The following is a 19,539-nucleotide window of genomic DNA, read 5'->3' on the forward strand; positions in this document are numbered from 1 at the left end:
ACCTGTCATCATCTCTAATTTTCTTAAGTGGGATTGATCCACCAGCCTTTGTGGTCAATAATAAAGTATCCAGGCCCACGACCCTGCCCAAAATGTTCCAAGACATGCCCAGCAACAGACTGTTGGATGCGACCGACAGAAAGAGATTAAGTGCAGCCATTCGTTCTAAAAAAAAAAAAAAAAAATATAGGTCTGTAGTGATCATGCCAACATACAATACAGTGCAAATTGTAATTGAGCTGCTGTAATCCGAAAATTGTTTGTAAATTGTTTGAGTGTATTGTAACTGCCTAACATCTGTTCTATATGGTACAGAGTTGTCTTTCCTTGTAACCTTGCTTATATTCTATACCAAATTTTCCTCCATTTTCCTCATTTTCATAAATTGAACCTTAATTTGTCTGTAAAAAGCATTTTCTAATAAAAATGTCTAGTGGATAGTTGGTTGGTTAGACTGGAGAAGACACCAAACTATGAGGTCATCAGTCCCCTTGACCCGGGAATAACTAAAACCGATAAAACCTCACACTATAAGAGGGAACTACAATGGCCATAAAAAATTACAAACTACAAAAACAGAGGAGGAAGGAAGAAGGTGGAAAATAGAGGAGGGACAGAAAGTGATTAATGACAGGGGCACGAAGTAAAAAGCAAAGGTAGCCAAAATAGACACTCAAGATAAAAACAGATCCCATAAGGAAAGGAGTGAGAAGGCAGAGGGCAGGGGTGAACCACCAAGCCCAGTCGAAGCCAGTCAAATTGGAGCGAAGGGGGGAGCAAGACTGCCTGCCATCCCTCCATCCAGTGATAACATTGAAAGTCCCACCATTAAATAAAGCGATAAAAACCCCCATCACGAAGAAATCGTAAAACTAGATCAGCTGCTGAGGCACTGCCAGTTATCGCAAGGAGTAGTGGGTCAGGAAAGCTAAAAGTCCGTCGCAGGGCGGCTAAGTTGGGACAGTCCAGTAAGCGTTGAGCCATAGTCAACATTGATCCATGATGACTGAGAGGGGGGTCCTCATGACAGAGGAGATAAGTGAGTCAGCCAAGTATGGCCTCTGCGGAGCCAGCAAAGGATGACAGAGGTCTTACAAGAGGCCTGTAAGGAGGATCGCCACATAAATGCAGACTCCGTTATTGCCCTGAGCTTGTTCGGCGAAGAAAGAGTGTGCCATCCCGCATTGCCGAACACAGGTCTATTTCTAGAAAGCCAATAGCAAGAGATGGCCAGTTAGTAGCCAATTCAGCCAGTCGATCAGTCCTGAGCAGAAGCGGACATGGTCCAGTGCATGTAAGATGGCAAGATGGCTACCAATTCTGCAGTAAAAACACTACAGTCATCTGGTAAGGAACACAGAGTTCTGTGTGTCTCGCATAGGTGACCAGCGACCATGGAGTCATCACTTCTGAACCTTGGAGTAAACAGAGGAGACAGAAGAATTGGTGGCTGTTGGTGGCGCAAAACTCACAGCGGTGGAATCCCCACCTCTACGAGAAGGCTAATCACGGGGCTAGTCCTGAAGGCACCAGTCGCACATTGTAGCCCACAAGGGTGGATGGGGGTCAAGTATCTGCAATGTCGAAGGTGACGCAGAAACCCAGACACGACTCCCTTAGTCTAAATGAGACTGGACCAGTAATTTGTACAATCATAATAGAATCGAGCGGTCTGCACCCCAGGTGGTATTGCACAAACATCTAAGAACATCGAGATGTAGCCAGGACATCTTCTTCAGGTGGCAAAGATGAGGGAGCCATGTCAACCGGGCATCAAAGACTAGATCCAAGAAGCGATGGGTGTCCACCACCTTGAGGGACTGGCTATCGAGGAACAGGTCCAGATGGAGATGGACTGTACGGCGACAGCAGAAATGCATGACATGACTTGCCCACCGAAAACTGAAAGCCATGGGAGAGAGCCCAAGATCGCCCTCTGTAGACGGCACTCTGCAACGCCCATGACGGAGGAAGCGACATAGATACAAAAATTGTCAGCATACAAAGAGGGAGACACTGCTGGCCCAGGAACCGCCACCAGCCTGTTAATGGCTATGAGAAAGAGAGGGACACTCATTATGGAACCCTGTGGAAACCCATTTTCTTGCCGATGGGAGGTGCTGTAAGAGGAACCAACTTGGACTCGGAAAGAGCGACAAGAGAGAAAGTTATGGATAAAATGGGCAGAGCGGCACGAAGGCAGCATTTGTGATGGGTGGTGAGGATGTAGTGGCGGCAGGTGACATCGTAAGCTTTAAGCAGGTCAAAGAAGACTGTAATGAGGTGTTGCATATGGGCAAAGGCAGACTGGATAGCAGTCTCCCGGTGGACCAAGTTATCCGCCGTAGAGCGGCCACAGCAAAAACCACCTTGAGTCGATGACAAAAGGTCGCAGGATTCAAGGATCCAAGACAGTCACTGACTCACCAGGCATTCAAGGAGCTTGCAGAGGGTGTTGGTAAGGCTAATTGGATGGTAGCTATCCAACTGAAGAGGTGGCTTCCCAGGCTTCAACACTGGAATAACAATGCTTTCTTGCTACTGGCTAGGAAAAACCCCTTAACTCCCCAGCCGGTTGGAAAGGGTCAGTATACGATGGTGGCCAGCCACCAATAAGTGTTGGAGCATTTGAATATGTATCCAATGTGGTCAGGAGTCGTGTTGGGACAAAGGGGAAGGGTGCTGGCAAATTTCCACTCGCTAAATGGGGCATTATACGGCTCCAAGAAGTGAGAAACGAAAGACAAAGGCAGGCATTCCAAGCACTCTTTCAGGAGGAGGAACTTGGTCGGATACTGAGTCGATGCAGAGGCTTGGGCAAAGTGTTGAGTGAAATGCTCTGCAACAAAGTCTGGATGGGTAAGGACAACACTATGTACAGAAATTCCTGCAACACCGGTGGGAGGGTGATGGCCAAGCCTGAGTTTCACCCAGACTTGTGAAGAGGGGGTGGTGGTGGTGAAAACGTCCCGTCGACAACGAGGTCATTAGAGACGGAGCGAAAGCTCGGGTTAGGGAAGGATTGGGAAGAAAATCGGCCGTGCCCTTTCAAAGGGACCATCCCGGCATTTGCCTGAAACGATTTAGGGAAATCACGGAAAACCTAAATCAGGATGGCCGGAGACGGGATTGAACCGTCGTCCTCCCGAATGCGAGTCCAGTGTGCTAACCACTGCGCCACCTCGCTCGGTTGTGAAGAGGGGGTGTGCAATCCTATGGCAGCCACATATCATTCCCAGCAAATCCGTTTCCGAAATCCGATTAGGTAAGGGGTGCAGGTGTGGAATCGTTTAAAGACCAGAAGGAGAGCCGTAGGAGTGTTGAAGAGCATGGCAGTGGTCTTTTATGGCCACAGCAATTTCCGGAGTCCACCAAGGAACCATCTTCCGATGGGGGGCAACCCAAGGAAGAAGGGATGGCTGAAACAGCTGTGGAAAGGATGGCGGCAGTCAAAGTCTGTGTAGACTCATCAATACCACTGTGTGGTAAGAGAAGGCACCCCAATCAGCTTAAGAGAAGGCCCTTCTGGGAGGGTGATGGAGTGAGATACACTGAAGGAAGGCAAAAAAAAAAAAAAAAAAAAAAAAAAAAAAAAAAAAAAAAAAAAAAAAATGGGTAATGATCACTGTCACATAAGTCGTTGTGGACACCTGACTGGATGGAGGGAAGAAGGCTAGGACTGCAGATGAGAGGTCAAGGGCAGAAAAAGTGCTGTGTACCACACTAAAGTGTGTGGGAGTGCTGGTGTTTAGTAGACAGAGGTCAAGCCCTACCAAAACAGCTTCAACTGTCCTGCCCAGGGCAGTAGTTGTGTGCATTAAAGTCCCCTAGAAGCAGGAAGGGAGTTGTTGAGGAAGGGTGGTTAGGGCAAGGGATGTGGGCGGCCTGTCAGACGGGAGGTAGAGATTACAGATTGTGATTGGAGTGGCCAGATGGACCCCAACAGCAATTGCTTCTAGAGTGGCACGAAGGAAAACCCGTTTACTAACAATGTCTTTCCGAATCAAGGCGTAAACACCACCAGAAGCCCGCATGGGGCCAATATGGTTCCGACAGAAAGCGTGGCACCCATGAAGGGTGGGTGAGTAAGAATTGACAAAATGGGTCTCCTGGAGAGCAATGCAAGCAATAGAGTAGGAGGACAGAAGGGGCCGCAACTCCAGGAGGTGAAGCAAATATCCATTACAATTCCACTCGAGAATTCTCAAGCTGGAGTCCAAATGGGAAGGGAACGGATTGGAGCCAGTCACACCGCTGAGTCCCCATCCGTCCCTGAGAAGGATGGGGTAATGTCCATATAGGTGGGGTGAGACACTGTTGGTTCATTGGGTGGAGGAGGGGAAGGCAGCACCTCAGGGGGTACCGGAGGGGCCTTGCCCTAAAATGCCTAGTGGAAAATAGAAAAGTAATCCCTCTAAAGATTTGATGTAGAAATGTAAAATATGCATAGGCTCTGATCGAGGGCAGTAACAGCAAGGATTTAAAGCAATAGGCTGTGGATGGTATAGTTCTGAGCTCTTAACTATGTAATACTTTCTGAAGGAATTGTCTTATTTTGAGCACCTTAGTGCATTGGTGGATATGCCGGATTGATTTCAATGAACCCAATTCATGTAGTTAACTGAATTTTGGCAAGGTTATATTGTGGAACTGCCAAAGACTAGATGTCCCACCAAAGAAATGTAGTGTGTAGTTGTCAGTGGTGTATTAATATCAGTGCTGGTAATTCAAGGATCCTCGCAGATTTGATTCTGAACAGCAGCAGCATACAGAGCACACCTTGGTTGCAGTATCAGATGAACAGCCATAGTTGGAATGTACATTCACTACAGTGCTAATGTTGCCTCAACAGTGTCAGCTAGGAGCATCAGAAATCATTTACTGAAAGCAGGGCAATGAGAATGTGGATCACTAACATGCTTCCTCTCAACCCCACGCATCCTATATCAAGATGTGTAGCAGAAGAGAAATGGAAGGTTAGAAAGTACAAAGTTGTACTTAATGAAGAGACCTGGCTCTCCTTGGAATCAGTGATGGGCATTTGTAGGCATGGTGCCTGGCTAATAGAGCAAAAACTAGTACACTATATCAAGAAGTCACATATGGGGACAGCTCTTGGGCATCACGGTATGGGGAGCAGTGACTGTCCACTTCTGGTGTTTGCTGAGGGAACACTGAATAGCCTTCTGTTGTTGCTACTAAATCTGGGAAATGCACTCTTTCTCAGTATCAGTTTTCAGATTTGCCTTATTACCTCACACACTCTCAAAGATTTTCAGCAGCACCATTCATCATATGTAATGACAATAAACAGGAAAATTGTCCAACAATCTGTAATACTGGCAACACCCCATGACAAACTGCGATAAAACACATGGGAGCAAAATAAAATAATACAACCTACAATTATTCATTAATTCATCATGCGCTGCAGATAACGTCAAGAATGAAAATATTCAGGGAAGTGGAATGCGTCAAGATACACACAGCAAAAGACAAGCAAATCATAGTACTGTAGTATTATATAGCTAGTGCCTATGATTCCACAAGCCTTCAGACAGCTGTATAGCAAAAGTGACTTGCATTCCTCGCTTGCTCGCTATAAGGACTTCGGCAATCACAAGGAAACAATCCAATGTAAATCTAAAGCTGCAGGATTGAAAGTCTCTTCACGTTTGCAGAAAGAGACTAAAGTCAATTAGATTCAAAACTTTGTCAATCCTACTGTTTTCCATCTTCAGGACTGTTTTCCTCCATGTCTCCAGCAGTAGCCCCAAGTCCTGGGGGTGCAAGTCTCTCATGCAGGTGTCGCTACCAGCACTGGCACTATCTCGCTGCCTGCAGTCACGTGCCTCCAAGCGTTGGTCACTGTATCCTCCTATGACCTAGCTATGAAGACTGCGGCTCAGGCGATCTATGGCAGTTGTACACTGGAGCAGCATTGTGGTCAGGCGACAAACATCTGCGGTTTTTCAGTGCGGACCTCTCCTCACCAAGCACAGCCGCAACTCACTACGAATGACACCATGGCCATCTTGCCACAGTTCCTCAAGCATGGAGTTCCTATCGAGGAGTGCACTAAACTCGCCTATCTGACATCTGTTTGCATCAAAAGTCCAAAGAGCACCTCGCCTGCTGCTTCCAAGCTGTTGACCCTCACCAACTGCTGCCTCCGGACCACATCGAGAGACATCACCAGCAACTTTGATGTCAAGCTCCCAACCTTACACAACAACTACAACCAGATCAAGGACATTTTACTAAAGTAACAGACACTAGGCTGGCACCAAGCCACATATCCAAGATGCTTTGTTTTGTTATTCATAGGGAAACAGGAAATTACTGTTTTCTTTATTCACAGGTCAAATAAACTTCTACTGTTTCACTTAACAGGTTTTCCATATCTTGTAGCATGCATTTTCATCACTTGGATACTTAGTAACTTCATCTGATTAATATATTAACAAAAGAATTATCACTATCCTGCTTGATAACATTCACTCATACGTCTGCTGTTTCCCCAATTATATTAAAGAGCTGCAGGTTATTTGATACCTTAATATTTACTTTATTACACTGATGTTTTTCAATGTGAATAGTTACCTACATCTGTAAATACCGAGTCCTGTTTACAGTACCTTACTATTTGTCACACTGCACTACAGTGAACACTGGTATTTGCCCTGTACTAACAGAGATGTTCAATCTTTGAGTCTCAATATTCAGATAATTTATAGAAAAAGTGTTAATGATATATATTATTAATATTCATCTGAACTTGTAAGGATACTAAGTGTAATGCTTTGTGTGAGATGGGAGACAGTTATGCACACTACTACGCTCTGAACCCTATAAAAAAAGGCAAAGTCAAAGTGCAAATAATTTTTGCCTTCCATTGTGATTACACAACCCACTTTCCGGTGAAGCTAATTTTTTACCAGCACGATGTATTAAAGAATAGATGTAGTGGAAAGGAACTATAAAAATTCATAAATCCTTAAATCGAGTTCTGCAAAATGTTTGGTTATCTGCTTTACAAAATATCCTTACTGCTAGTGCCAGGTGAATAAATGGTTTATTTACATTAAGTGCCCTCTCCCTGAAGCTAATTGCACAAGACAATAGGGAGTGAAAATATGCAAATAAAGCTAACACAGTCTCCTTGTCCTTAGCTCAATGTAATGAGAGATCCAAGGGTGTAATACATGTAACTCAGCATCTTAATTTGTTTGTTTATGTGTTGATTCCATTTTAATTTGTAATCCAGCTGGACCCTACGAAATTTTACACACGGCATTTCATTTAGTGAATGACTATTAATGCCTACTTCTGGTGCTAGCAGGTCATTTTTGCTATTTTGAAATTGTATGCTGATAACCAGCTACATGCCCGTTCAGTCATCACCTGAACTTTGTTCGCCAAGGTTCAGTCTGGACCCTTGATTAGTATGCCTGAGTTATGAGCAAATCTATCAGTTTTCGAACTACTCTGTAAAGTCACTGGAAGATCATTTATGTAGGTCAAGATTTTTTGTGGGGGTTCCATAGTGGTTGTTACTGTGGTCTTCAGTGTGACAATAGATTTGCTCCAGCTCTCCCTGTTACTCTATCCTGTGCATGCCTCCATCTCCAAATGACTACTGCAAACACATCCTTTTGAATCTGCTTACTGTATTCATCTCTTGACCTCTTTCTGTGATTTTTACCTCCACACTTCCCTCAAGTACTAAACTGGTGATCCCTTTATGTCTCAGCATGGGTCCTATTGACCAATACGATTAGTGCCACAAATTTCTCTTCTCCTCAATTCAAATTGGTACCTCCTCATCAGTTTTGTGATATACCCAGCTAATCTTCAGTATTCTTCTGTGGCACCTCATTTCAAAAGCTTCTATTTGCTACTTGTCTAAACTGTTTATTGTAGCTGTTTCACTTCCATATATGGCTAAACCCTATACAAAGCCTCCAATCACATACTTATACAAAATACTTCATACACGGCTACAGCCCATACAAATACTTTCAGAAAAGACTTCCCAATGCTTAAATCTGTATCCCATGTTAACAAATTTCTCTTCTTCAGAAACACTTTTCTTGCCACTGCCAGTCTACACTTTATATATCCTCTCAACTTCAGCCATCATCAGTTATTTTGCTGCCCAAAAAGCTAAATTCATCTACTACTGTCAGTGCCTCATTTCTTAATCTAATTCCTTGAGCACACCTAATTCAATGTGATTACATTCCATTACCTTTGTTTTGATTTTGGTGAGGTTAGTCTTATATCCTGCTCTCAAGGCACTGTTCATTCTATCCAGCTGTTCTTCGAAGTCCTTTGCTGTCTCTGACAGAATTACAATCTCACTGCTAAACTTCAAACATTTTATGTCTCCTCTCTCAACTATAATTCCTATTCCAAACCTTTCTTTATCATGGCGGGCTCTCCCCTGGCTATCAGTAGTTTCGACAGAATGTCTTAGCTCCTGGGGTTTGGTTTCGGCTTAGGTGTTTCAGTGCTCTGGCAAATTATTCTTGCAGTATCATATCTCCCATCTCCTCTTCATCTCCATTTCCATAATATTGCCTCCAAGTATATTTCCCTTCTGTAGGTCATCTATATACTTCATCATTTAGGTTCCCACTCTTTGCTTAGGACTGGTTTTTCATCGAAGCTCTTGATATTCATACTGAAACTTCTCTTTTCTCCAAAGGCCTCTTTAATTTTCCTGCAGGCAGTAACTATCTTCCGCCTAGTGACATACATTTCTAAATCCTTCAAAATCCCCTAGGATACATCATTCATTCCGAGATTAGTTTCATGCCCATGACAGTCTGTCAGAAAGACAATCTGCTTTCTATTATGAAGGTCAGGCTCGGTCTATGCAAGTGGGATTTTATTAATGCTGTAACATTTTAGTATACCGAGTAGAATTTTGTAACAAGCCTATGATTGTGTCTAAGCTCAATTGCAGGGTTGCACTGTAACTAGAGCAAGTTATACAAGATACTGATTTGTTGCTCAATATTATCTATCAACTACACGTGTAATGCCAATACTGTGAGCACTGTTAATAACATTTAATTCACTGTGGATCTCTGCTTCAGAGAACTGATTTTTCATTTCCCCATTTTTTTCTTTTAAATTTTTGTGCTGAAAAGGTAAGTTTTTATTATTTTATTTTTGTCTATATTTGCAGGGTAGTAGCATACTATAGAGAAAGAAGAATATTTCAAATATATAACAAGGAAAGTCCTGGCAGAATGTAGCTAATTTAGGAGTAAAGGACCACACACTGAAGAGGAGAAGCATTGCGTGATTTTCTGTATCCCTAACTTATTTACATTAAAACATATATTCTCAAGAGTACAAACATACTAAAATGGCCTATTTTTCCACTAAACCCTGAAATGCAAATACATAATAATAACTTCTTTCTGAAGAAATACAAATAGAAAATTTTAAGTTGTTTTACATGGATAAATGATTCTCACCTGCCAGAATAAAGAGTGTGGACATCATCTGGACGTGTTGCATCAGGACCCACAGCATTTTCTGCTAGACAGAAAACAGCATGTAAGTTCTGTGCAAAGCCCCTCTCAACTGCTGCCATGAAAGCGCCAAGTATGGCAGCTGCTCCACCACAGTCACGCTTCATGCCTGGCATAGTAGTCTGGAATCAAAGAATTACCATATTAATTCAAATATTGTACATTTGACTCCTTGTGAACGTGAAATCAGTGTCACTAAAGCTAATGTATATAGACAGTACTTCATCTACACTTGAAATATTTCAGTCCCATTACACTTAGCAAAGTAGAAATTATTACCTATCTTTATCTTTGCATTATATTTTGTCAGTCATGGAGATATGAGGTCAATTACTCAGAAATGTAGAGCTGACAGTTACTGACTATATGGGCTGATGTTTGGTTAGTATTTACGGCCAATGGTGTAGGCCAAACCTCTTCCACACACCATTAGTTAACCAGCTTCCAATTTCTATGAGTGTCAGGAAAGAGAAAATATTTCTGAAATTTAAATAAAACACATTTAATCTTAATTCATGGTTTTACCTTGGCTTATGTGCTTTTTGAGTTGGGATTCCCTATCTCTCGCCCCCCCCCCCCCCCCCTCCCCGAAAAGCTATGATGCAATTAAGAATACTAGTGTACTCTCCCAGAAACCTCTAGTCACATGATGAGGTATTTTTTGTCTTCAATACCTGCACCTGCCTATAAAAAATGGTCAGTATACTACATTGAGACAGTAAAATGATGTGATTAAGTGTGCCTTTTCATTTTCACCATTCATCTACAGTTAAGCAGTTGCCTGCCATTTTCTTCCTTTTGCAAAATGATGAATACCCATCACAACTAAAGTTTACAAGCTGGAATATTGTAACATTGCTCAACAACCAGGTATGCTGAATTTATTCCGTTATGGATGAAACTTAGATTTGGACAATGCGAATTATTGAAAAAATGTGTCTGCCTCTAAGAAGAAATCCTTGACAGATATGCTAATGGTGTCTTCTTTATAAAATGGATGCATGTGGGTTCAGGCTTTGGTGAGATTTTCTACTCACCCTTCCATTGCTAGACTGCTTGCATTTTAATAATATCCATACCAAACACATAATTGGATGTGATAGAAATTTCAAACAAGAATTCTATATACTGGCTGAAATGAGACCTCCTGTCTACATCAAACACTACACAGACTTCTGGATGAATTTTTGGTACTAAAGCCATCCCTGGAAAATTCACCCATGCTAGTTACTTAATCTCAAAATGCGCTCACTTTTAAAGCATAAAAAAACAAATTTTACACAGTACATTTGGATGCCCCAAGATAACACCTAAAAGACATAATTTAGAAATAATGTGATGTGCCTGTCTCCTCAACTTTTTCTAGTCGGTGTTCTGTTACTGAGTTCTTCTCACCTTACCCTTTTGACGTCAGTTCTGGATCACTCACTTTTCCCTTGATGCTGAGTCCACCGGTGTCATAAACGATGCCCTTGCCTACCCAGGCAACTGTCTCAGTCGCACCCTGCGGTTCATGGGACAGCACAGCAAGAGCTGGCCCAACAGCTGCTGCCTTTCCGACTCCGTAGATTCCACCAAAGCCGCGCGCCTCCAGCTCTTTGCCTCGAATGACAGTCAGTCGCACTCCTGGGTATGCAGCAGCTACAGCTCCCACTTCCTGAACAAAAGCAGTTTGCAAGAATTTCTATACACATGCTGTTGGCAGATTTTCACAGAACATGGTGTCTGTATGTGCAGAGTTCACATTAGAAAGATATAGCTTGAGCAGAAATTCTTGCCCTGAGACGGCTTACATGAAATATTCATACAAGGGTCTTTTGTTTATCATTAAATAAGATTACCATTTGCTTACACAGATAAATGATCTGTAACATTTTTACATGATTGTGAGTTTTTTCTTTCACTTTATTATGTTTACATCAAAATATGATCATATTTGACCACTGTGAGAAAGTCAAGGATTTCTGTATGTACAAGGGTGGTGAAGCATTGTGCACAACAGCAGCTGGTATCACAGGAATGAATGTAGTAGAGAAATTAGGGGAGTACTTTCTTGAATATACAACATTTTCTACATCTTGTATGCTAGTGTGCCTTCCGAGTACAAGGAACTCTGCTGACAGCTATGTCTCCACTGTGGTTCGAGTTTCAATACTGAGACCAAGAAGAGACAACTAAGTGCTGTAATCACATAAGACACGTATGTGAGAGCTGTGATAGTTTGCTAATTAATTACAAATTCTTACAGAAATGGAATTCACCAAACAGTCAGGTAAAAATAGGTAGACTCATATATCAACGTGTGAAGGTTAGGGTGATTAATTTTCAGTGAACTATAACAGAACAAATTTGTGGCTAACAATCCAGATATCATGGAAGTGGCTACGCATACAAGTTTAAAAATTATGGCAACACAAAGTAACAGTCTAGCCCATTTAATTGAAATTTTAAACAATATGAACAATGCCAAACTTTAATATGAATGGAGAAAGTGTTACTTTTTGATTAAGTGAACACAGAAACAGACAAGTTAGGAAAGTGCACTACTCACTTTGATTAATAAACCACCAGAGGCTTCCTTTTCTGAACCATTTTATTCAAATAATTCTTACTTACTTGAAGTAGAAGTTTAAAATTATAAAATATTAGGCATGTTTGCTTCAGGCAATATGATCAGGTAAATTATACTATGTTTAAAAGGTGTTAACCATTTTTGTAATACACCCAACCACCTACAAATAACAGACAAACCCAAAAATAAGGGCAAAAGGGAAGTAACACAATGCAATTCTTTATGTTTTCTGTCGTTCCCCTATTTGTTCTATGTAAGTGATGCTGCCGCTGCCACCAACGCAACCTACTTGGAGACGTAGTCCACCTATGTAATTAAACGAAAGGCTAAATTGAACAAGGCCTTCTATATATCATTCTCAAAAGAACTGTGATGACAAGATTAGTCTAATTAGCCCATGAATATTGGTATTTTAAGCAGCAATTCTTCCTGTACTCCAAATGCATACGGAATAGAAACACTAACACACAATTCTGTGGGTCATACACTCTGCCATGCACTTTATAGTTTTTGTACAGTATGTAATCACAAAAAAAGCAATACACGCTTTCAAAGATAAATTCAGTGTGTGTGTGTGTGTGTGTGTGTGTGTGTGTGTTTACTAATATAGGAGATACGAACAATCGATTCTCTCTTCCTCTGGTGTTTTAAGGATGTACATCTCTTCAACAGAAATGGCATTAGAGAACAAGCTTTAAGAATGTATGCCTCTTAAATAGAAGTGACATTAGAGAAAAAGCAAACAGAACTAACAACAACATTCTACATATAACTATAAGGCATTGAACCTTACACATGTTACATACCTTGAGGAAGTGATCCACATTCATTACATTGCAAGGCATATCAACAATTTTGGCTGCAAGTCGAACACCAGATGCTGCACTTTCAAGGCAACGCAAATCATCTTGGCTTAAATGCAGATCTTCAGACTCACTCTCATCTTCAGCACCATTCGCCCCATCAGCAATAGACTCAGGAACCAAGAGGAATTCAATGTTTACTACAGTTGGTGTTTTACAGTCCTGTGATGAACCTGGCGACTTTGCAGAATACAGTGGATAGGCACGCGCCACGGCACACGCTGATGCAAATACATCCTTCCGCTCACATACGATCTGCATACATAAATGAAATAGTACACATTAAAAATTCTTATCTAGAAGGTCTGGATACAATAATGTAATAAATGTTAGATACAGCATGCAAAACAACAACGCACTAACGTACTTCTGTATTTGACATTTAATTTCAATGCAAAAAAGTTACCAGGTCTCCATAATACTCTCTGCGAGGATATATATCTTTATCACACACACACACACACACACACACACACACAACTACACCGTGCCATCTCAACACACACTTGGGGGGGGGGGGGGGGGGAGTAGGAAGGACAGTTGGGAGTTTGGAGGCAGGCAGCAGGTGCATAGGATAGGAATGTGACAGAGAATGTAAAGTATAGGAATGCAACACGCCAGTGGTGAGGTCTTGTAGTACGCAATGACAATGAGTGAATTTGAGGGGCTATAGAGAAGAAGGAGACACCATAAGGATGTGGGTGAGCATGCAGCATGAGCAGAATTAGAGTTGTGGGGCACAGTGTAAGTGGGTGAAGGTGAGGGACAGGAGCTTAGCAGGCATTGTGCCAGGAGCATTATGAGAGAACAAAGAAGGATCACCCCCACCTATGTATCTGAGAGAAGTTGGTGGTGGTGGTGATCCAGATGGCAAGGGCTGTGAAGCAGCCACTGGAATAGAGCCTGTTATGCTCAGTGATGTATTCTGCCACTGAGCATTCAGCTCTTTTCTTGGTCACAGTTTGGTTGGTTGCCATTCATTCAAGTACACAGTTGAATGGTGATCATGTCCACATAAAATGCTGTGCAGAAACTGCAGCACAACATGATTGCATTCTCAGGTGGCCCTGCCTCTGATGGGGTGGGAGAACCCTATGACGGAACTGGAGGTGTGGTGGATGGGTGTATCAGACAGGTCTTCCTAAGGATATGACCCATACAGTAAGTGTTTGGATGTTTGACACGAGGGCCCTAATATCATTCAACCTGCACCCAAGATATCTTCCCCACAGTTTCTTCTTTCTCTATTGTCTTACTTCCTCCCAGTTCACTCATTGGCTAAAATACACTTATGGCAGGTCTTGGGTTGCATGTTGGTACTGGTAATACACTGACATTGGTCAAAGCCAATGATAATCACTGAGTATAATGGCTTCTTTCAGCAAAAGATACAAACTGATTATATTTGTTTTATATATTGAAAGTGCTAGAATAATGTTAATGACCTGGTTATATTAATATTAAGGCTGATTACTGCTTTTTGCATTTCTTTGGTGACTCGAAAAACTACATGTGCTGACTGACTGACCTGTAACATAACCTGAAGCCTAGGTTATGTTATAGTTTTCTAATCTGCTTGTTGGTTGGCGAATCTAACAAATATCAACCCAAAAATATCACTGCCGTAATAAACTGATAACATAGCCCAAGATATGACCTACCTGTATGTCTGATTCACGGTTTTGACGAAAATTCTGACAATATGGTTAAATTATAACCTAAAAGAATAAAATACTAGCTAACTTTACTGACAAATGATAGGACATTAAGAACGAGAATCTCAATGACTATCTACACCTGACTCATAATTCATTGTGTTGACTTCGCATGATTCATCACAGAAATTATTATCAAGAGCACCATGCAACAGAAAAAGCTGCAGACACCATAGATGCACTTTTACCCACTAGTATGTATCATTGCCATTGCCTGCTGGATGAGGTCATCTGCACTGGTAAGAAATTGCATTTCTATCCTGTGCACCTGCTGCCTCTCTCCCTGCTGTCAGCCACACTTTCTTAACCCTCCTTCCCATTGCCACCTCCTTTCTCCCCTCTGCCATCAACTGACACAATTCCTCAACTTAGTCAAGCTGCATGACTACAGACTGGGTACAATGTATTCAGCTGGCACAACATAGCCTTGCAGGTATGTGCGTGCGTTGTAACTAAAAAAAAGATTCATCTGAAAGCTAGCAAGGTCTTCAGTCTTTTTTATGTGCCCATTGATGCCTCAACATCTCAACCATTCTGCAGGTTGTCACCTTTACTCCTAAATTATTAATAAAAGATTTACATCTTCCACTATCTGCTCATATGCTCCCTTCTTTTTATTAAAACTTTAAAAGGTACATCACAAAACATCTCTTTCCCTTATGCTTTTTTTCCATTATTAAATTTTCTTATTCTTGAGCATGTCTTATCAGTTAATTTCTTATTTCCACCTTTCGTTCACTATTTTGATTTTTATCAAATTCTTCATTATTTATGAAGTGTGTTCTCGAGCTACACAATATAACTTGGAGAGAGTTTTTGTTTTGGCCCGAGTGAGATGGTGCAGTGATCAGCATGCTCGACTCTTATTCAGGAGGAAGATGGTTCAAATTCCCATGCGGCCATCCAGATTTACGTTTTCTGTGATTTCCCTAAACTACTCCAGGGAATGCTGGGATGGCTCTTTAGAACAGGGCATAGGCAATTTCCTTCTCCATCCTTCTGTAATCCGAGCTTGTGCTCCATCAGAAAGTACCAAGATATTGATGGGACATGAAACTCTAATCTTTCTACCTTTTGGTTTCACTCATAAACAGTAAAGTTGGGTTGACACAAAATATAAATTCCTGTCAGTTGGCAGATATCTTCTTATTTCAACACAAGTGTCGCATCCCACAGCACTGACGATTTGCCTTAATGCACTCATATCTAGGGCTGCTTCTGCAATTCTTTCCATCTTCCACATCTCTAACAACAGATTTCAACAATGACTCATGACATAATACGTGCTTCCGCATTTGCTCTCTTTATTTCCTGTTCTGACATTTTTTCTCTTTGACTCAATCCAAAATATCTTCTTTCTTTACTTGATCACTCCACCCACTGTTTGAACAGTCTCTTGTAAAATCACCTTTCAAAATCTTCTACATTACATTTATACCTTCCCTTTTGCCCATGTTTCTTGCCTTATAGAGCTGTTCTCTAAAAACAAGTTTTTTATGAATCTTTTCCTGGTAATAAAGCTTAAATATTTGAATGTTAGTGACTGTTAATTTTCAAAGACAGCCCTTTTGCTCTATGCAGTACTTGGTGATACGTCTTTCATGTATCTTCAATCTTTATTATTGTACTCCGAAACAGAAAAAATTGTCCACCTTTTCTAATCTCTTCTCCCAGTTTGCACTTGCAGCCATCAGCCAACATACATACCAAGTCATTAAGAACCCAATTCAGTTGCTGTTCACTCCTGGCAACTACTGCTGTCATTAGAAAATCATATTGTGCTGATTTTCTGTCCCTGACAAACAACTCCCACATTACGATAGTACTTTACTTCCCAATTTGCCTCTTTTACATAATAAATAAATTAACTGGCAACGCACTTAGTGACTGTGGGTACATAACTCTAGACAGTAAAAACCTACAGCATGCAAATCCTATGGACACAAACAGTGCATACTGATGAGTAGTCTAGCCGGGTCAACAGAAGCGTCCAGTTCCACTTGTATGCTTTGACCCATGGCATAAGGATGTTATGGTATGCGATGTCATTAAGGTGCAGAGTTTATGAGATAGCTATGTTTGTAGATGTTGCCTTGTTGTGTTTGATGTTGCCCTGTGTGTGTGTGTGTGTGTGTGTGTGTGTGTGTGTGTGTGTGTGTGTGTGTGTGTTGTGGTTTTGTTTTTCATGGTAGTAGGAGTTGTTTTTTTTTCTCTATTAATAGCTATGGCTGACCTATATACGTCAAGGGAAATGACCGATTCTCATTTTTGTAGTTTTATGTGTAGGTATTGGTGTTTTGGTATCATCACCTGTGGTCAAGGGAAATGTCTGATTCCAATTTCCATAGTGTTTGCTGTAGGCGTTGGTGTTTTGGTATCGTCAGCTGCAGTTGCCTATACAGGTCAAGGGAAGCGTCCGATTCCTGTAAATTTTGTAATTATTATATATATATATATATATACGGTTATACTTAGCTTGTCCCCTCACTAAAACTGCCAGTTTCCCGCTGTTGTTCCGTTAGTTTGATTGTATTTTAGGAGGGAGATGTTACTGTCTTATTTATTTATATGCATTTTCATATTTGTTGTTGTGTGTATGTAGAGAACATCATTGGCACCATATTGGAGATGCTTAAAATAGCCATTTCCACCATATTGATGATGTCATGGGTCAAATCAGATGAGTGGAATTGGACACTTCCGTAATTCCGTCAAGCCAGAAAAGTCGTCCTATTTAAAGCAATTAGTATGCACTACCACACAGTTATCATTTAAAATTTGTAAAATGCATAGAAATATATATTCTGATGTACTGTTTATAACAACTTATAAGTTAAGTTGCAGCCCAAATAACCAGGACAATAATTATTTTACCCAAACTTCGTGTCCTGAAGTCATGTTCAGTGCAAGTCACTACAATAAGGACTCTGTTGATAATGGACGACTCACAAACACAATTTATCGACAATAGACACTTCATGATACATTATGACTGCCTTTAGTACAGAGAATGGGAGTAGGGCCAATTGTAAAAGATCCAGTTCAAAAACCTTGTTCCATAATAGCAAATTCAGTGAATACTTTTCAGGGGAGTGCTGCTTCCTGCAGTCAATTACTCCTTTTAGTGCTAAATGCAACCTTAATGTGGCATAATGAATGTTATTTTTTCTTCTTGTATAGTCATTATGAACATCATCGTTCCTTTTGAACTACAGTGGATTATTTGCAACACACTCCACGAGGAAATGAGTATACTGTGAGACATAGTAAGAATGCTCAAATCCTTAAACAGGTGTCTACAAGATGATCATGGGGGAGTCCCACATATTATTCATATAGCATGTTTCTGAACAGTACATTATTCTGTATGATATTTCTAAATGAAAAATTGCAAAATATGTCAACATACTGATTTTCTCTCCCTGACATTTGCAATGATTCTAAGTGCAAGTGTGGCAGAACTAAGTTGTTGTTGGAGTTAAAAGATTTGCTTTTTCCAGTTTAAATTCTCATTAATACGACACCTATGAATTTTGAAATTGTGAACCTATTTATTGTTTCCTGGCCATATTACACTTATCATTGTTGTGTCACCCATATGTGTGCAGAACTTTTTTTATATAACTCAGGGCGAGACCATTCACAAAAAACCAATGATACTTTTAAGAACTTTGTTTACCATTTTTCTGTTACTGTAAGTATGCATGGTTACATATATGAGGAACAATAGTGAACCTACGATTGAACTTTGGGGAAGCTCATACGTGGCTTCTCCCCATTCAGAATTATGTCCTCTGACTATATGGCTTGAATTACTAAGTACAGCTCCTTGCATTCTTTTGGTTAGATATGATATTATCCATTGGTTGGCTACGCCATCAATACAAAAAATAACTTCAATTTATCTATGAGAATACTGTGATCCACACAATCAAATGCCTTTGACAGGTCATAGAAAATACCAACTGGCACTATTTTATTATTTCGCACTTGTAAAATTTGCTGAATGAACATGTAGATGACATTCTCAGTAGTGCAACTCTTCTGAAACCCAAACCATGATTTGCTGAGGATGTTGTTGTTGTTACAATGAGATAATATTCTAGAATAAATCACCTCAAAATTTTGGAAGACTTTGTCAGTAGTGAAACAGGTTGGTTGTTGTTGACATTGCTCCTACAATTTTTCTAATAAAGGGGTTTAACAATAGCAGTTTTCTGTCCTCCTGCAAAAATACACTAAGTTAGTGATGCATTACATGTATCGGATAAGAATGGGCATACTGTAAGGGTACAAATCTTTAGTACCCTATTGGAAACACCATCAAAGCCAGACAAGCTTTTATTTATGAAGTGGTGTCAGTAGCAACTGTAAAAGGTTACATTGTATGAAGAGAATATGTATGGTTTTCTGTCCCCTCGGGAGAAATCAGCAGTATATTTTATGACTGAATACCATGAGAGTTGCTTTCTCAACATACTGTTGTGGTTGTTCTTTTGAACTGTTAATCCTTTTATTTTCTACTATATTTCAGAAATGATTATTAAACACATTTGCTACTTGTGACTCATCATCTGTAGCACTTCCATTCCATGTTATCCTTGATCTGTGGCTTGTTGTACTGTCTCATGTCATTAAATTCCATATAGCTGTAAGTCTGTTGGCAGAATTACTGACATAATGTGCATATTCCTTGATTTTTAATATGCTTTTCTTAGTAATTTTGAGTAGTTTTTGAATCGTGCAGATACTGCACGATCTCCTCTTGTTCTTGCCAAAAGAGACATTTCCCTTTTCTTCTCACCAGGATACATTAATCTCTCTAATGATCCAGATTTTTT

The 19,539-nt window shown here is 40.7% G+C and overlaps 1 protein-coding gene across 4 annotated transcripts in view; it reads right to left on the reverse strand.

Moving 5' to 3' along the window:
- LOC126278693 (probable aminopeptidase NPEPL1) overlaps positions 1–19,539 on the reverse strand; it is a 59,959-nt gene that overhangs the window by 38,977 nt on the left and 1,443 nt on the right. For all 4 annotated transcript variants that reach the window (XM_049978956.1, XM_049978957.1, XM_049978954.1 and 1 more), the window contains exons 4-6: positions 12,927–13,238; positions 10,978–11,205; positions 9,492–9,670 (exon numbers count right to left, since the gene is read on the reverse strand). In XM_049978956.1, coding sequence (XP_049834913.1) covers positions 9,492–9,670; positions 10,978–11,205; positions 12,927–13,238 — 719 coding nt within the window. The remainder of the gene's footprint in view (positions 1–9,491; positions 9,671–10,977; positions 11,206–12,926; positions 13,239–19,539) is intronic.

This window comes from Schistocerca gregaria, chromosome 6, assembly GCF_023897955.1.
Source record: "Schistocerca gregaria isolate iqSchGreg1 chromosome 6, iqSchGreg1.2, whole genome shotgun sequence".
Lineage (NCBI taxonomy): Eukaryota > Metazoa > Arthropoda > Insecta > Orthoptera > Acrididae > Schistocerca > Schistocerca gregaria.